General features: G+C 28.7%; 1 protein-coding gene across 1 annotated transcript in view; it reads left to right on the forward strand.

Moving 5' to 3' along the window:
* The window catches only part of LOC105805789 (cadherin-19-like), a gene marked incomplete at both ends in the record, with an annotated part of 24,352 nt that extends 24,085 nt beyond the window's left edge, over nucleotides 1–267 (forward strand). The window contains one exon of the mRNA XM_012638744.1: nucleotides 103–267. Coding sequence (XP_012494198.1) covers nucleotides 103–267 — 165 coding nt within the window. The remainder of the gene's footprint in view (nucleotides 1–102) is intronic.
* Nucleotides 268–401: the final 134 nt, after the last annotated feature.

A 401-nucleotide genomic window follows, 5' to 3' on the forward strand; every position in this document is an offset into this window, starting at 1 on the left:
ATATCAAAAGAAGGATTGTATGGTGAAATGCTTAAGAAATTAACCAAGAAGCTATCATGGTTAATAATGAAATAATAATTGGAATTTATTACATTTTTAAAGGAGTTATAAGAATATCTTCTAAAATGGATAGAGAACTGCAAGATGAGTATTGGGTAATTATTCAAGCCAAAGACATGATTGGTCAGCCTGGAGCACTGTCTGGAACAACGAGTGTATTAATTAAACTTTCAGATGTTAATGACAATAAGCCTATATTTAAAGAAAGTAAGTAAAAAGCATCCTGAATCTTCATTATAATGTTAATGTAACTGTGTTGAATATAGGCAGATGTTAGAGTTTGTATTCTAAAAGTGTTGCATTAGCCCTAGAATTATATACATTTGTTAATTATTCTAAAT

Source organism: Propithecus coquereli, unplaced genomic scaffold (assembly GCF_000956105.1).
Source record: "Propithecus coquereli isolate 6110/MARCELLA unplaced genomic scaffold, Pcoq_1.0 Scaffold1334, whole genome shotgun sequence".
Taxonomy (NCBI): domain Eukaryota; kingdom Metazoa; phylum Chordata; class Mammalia; order Primates; family Indriidae; genus Propithecus; species Propithecus coquereli.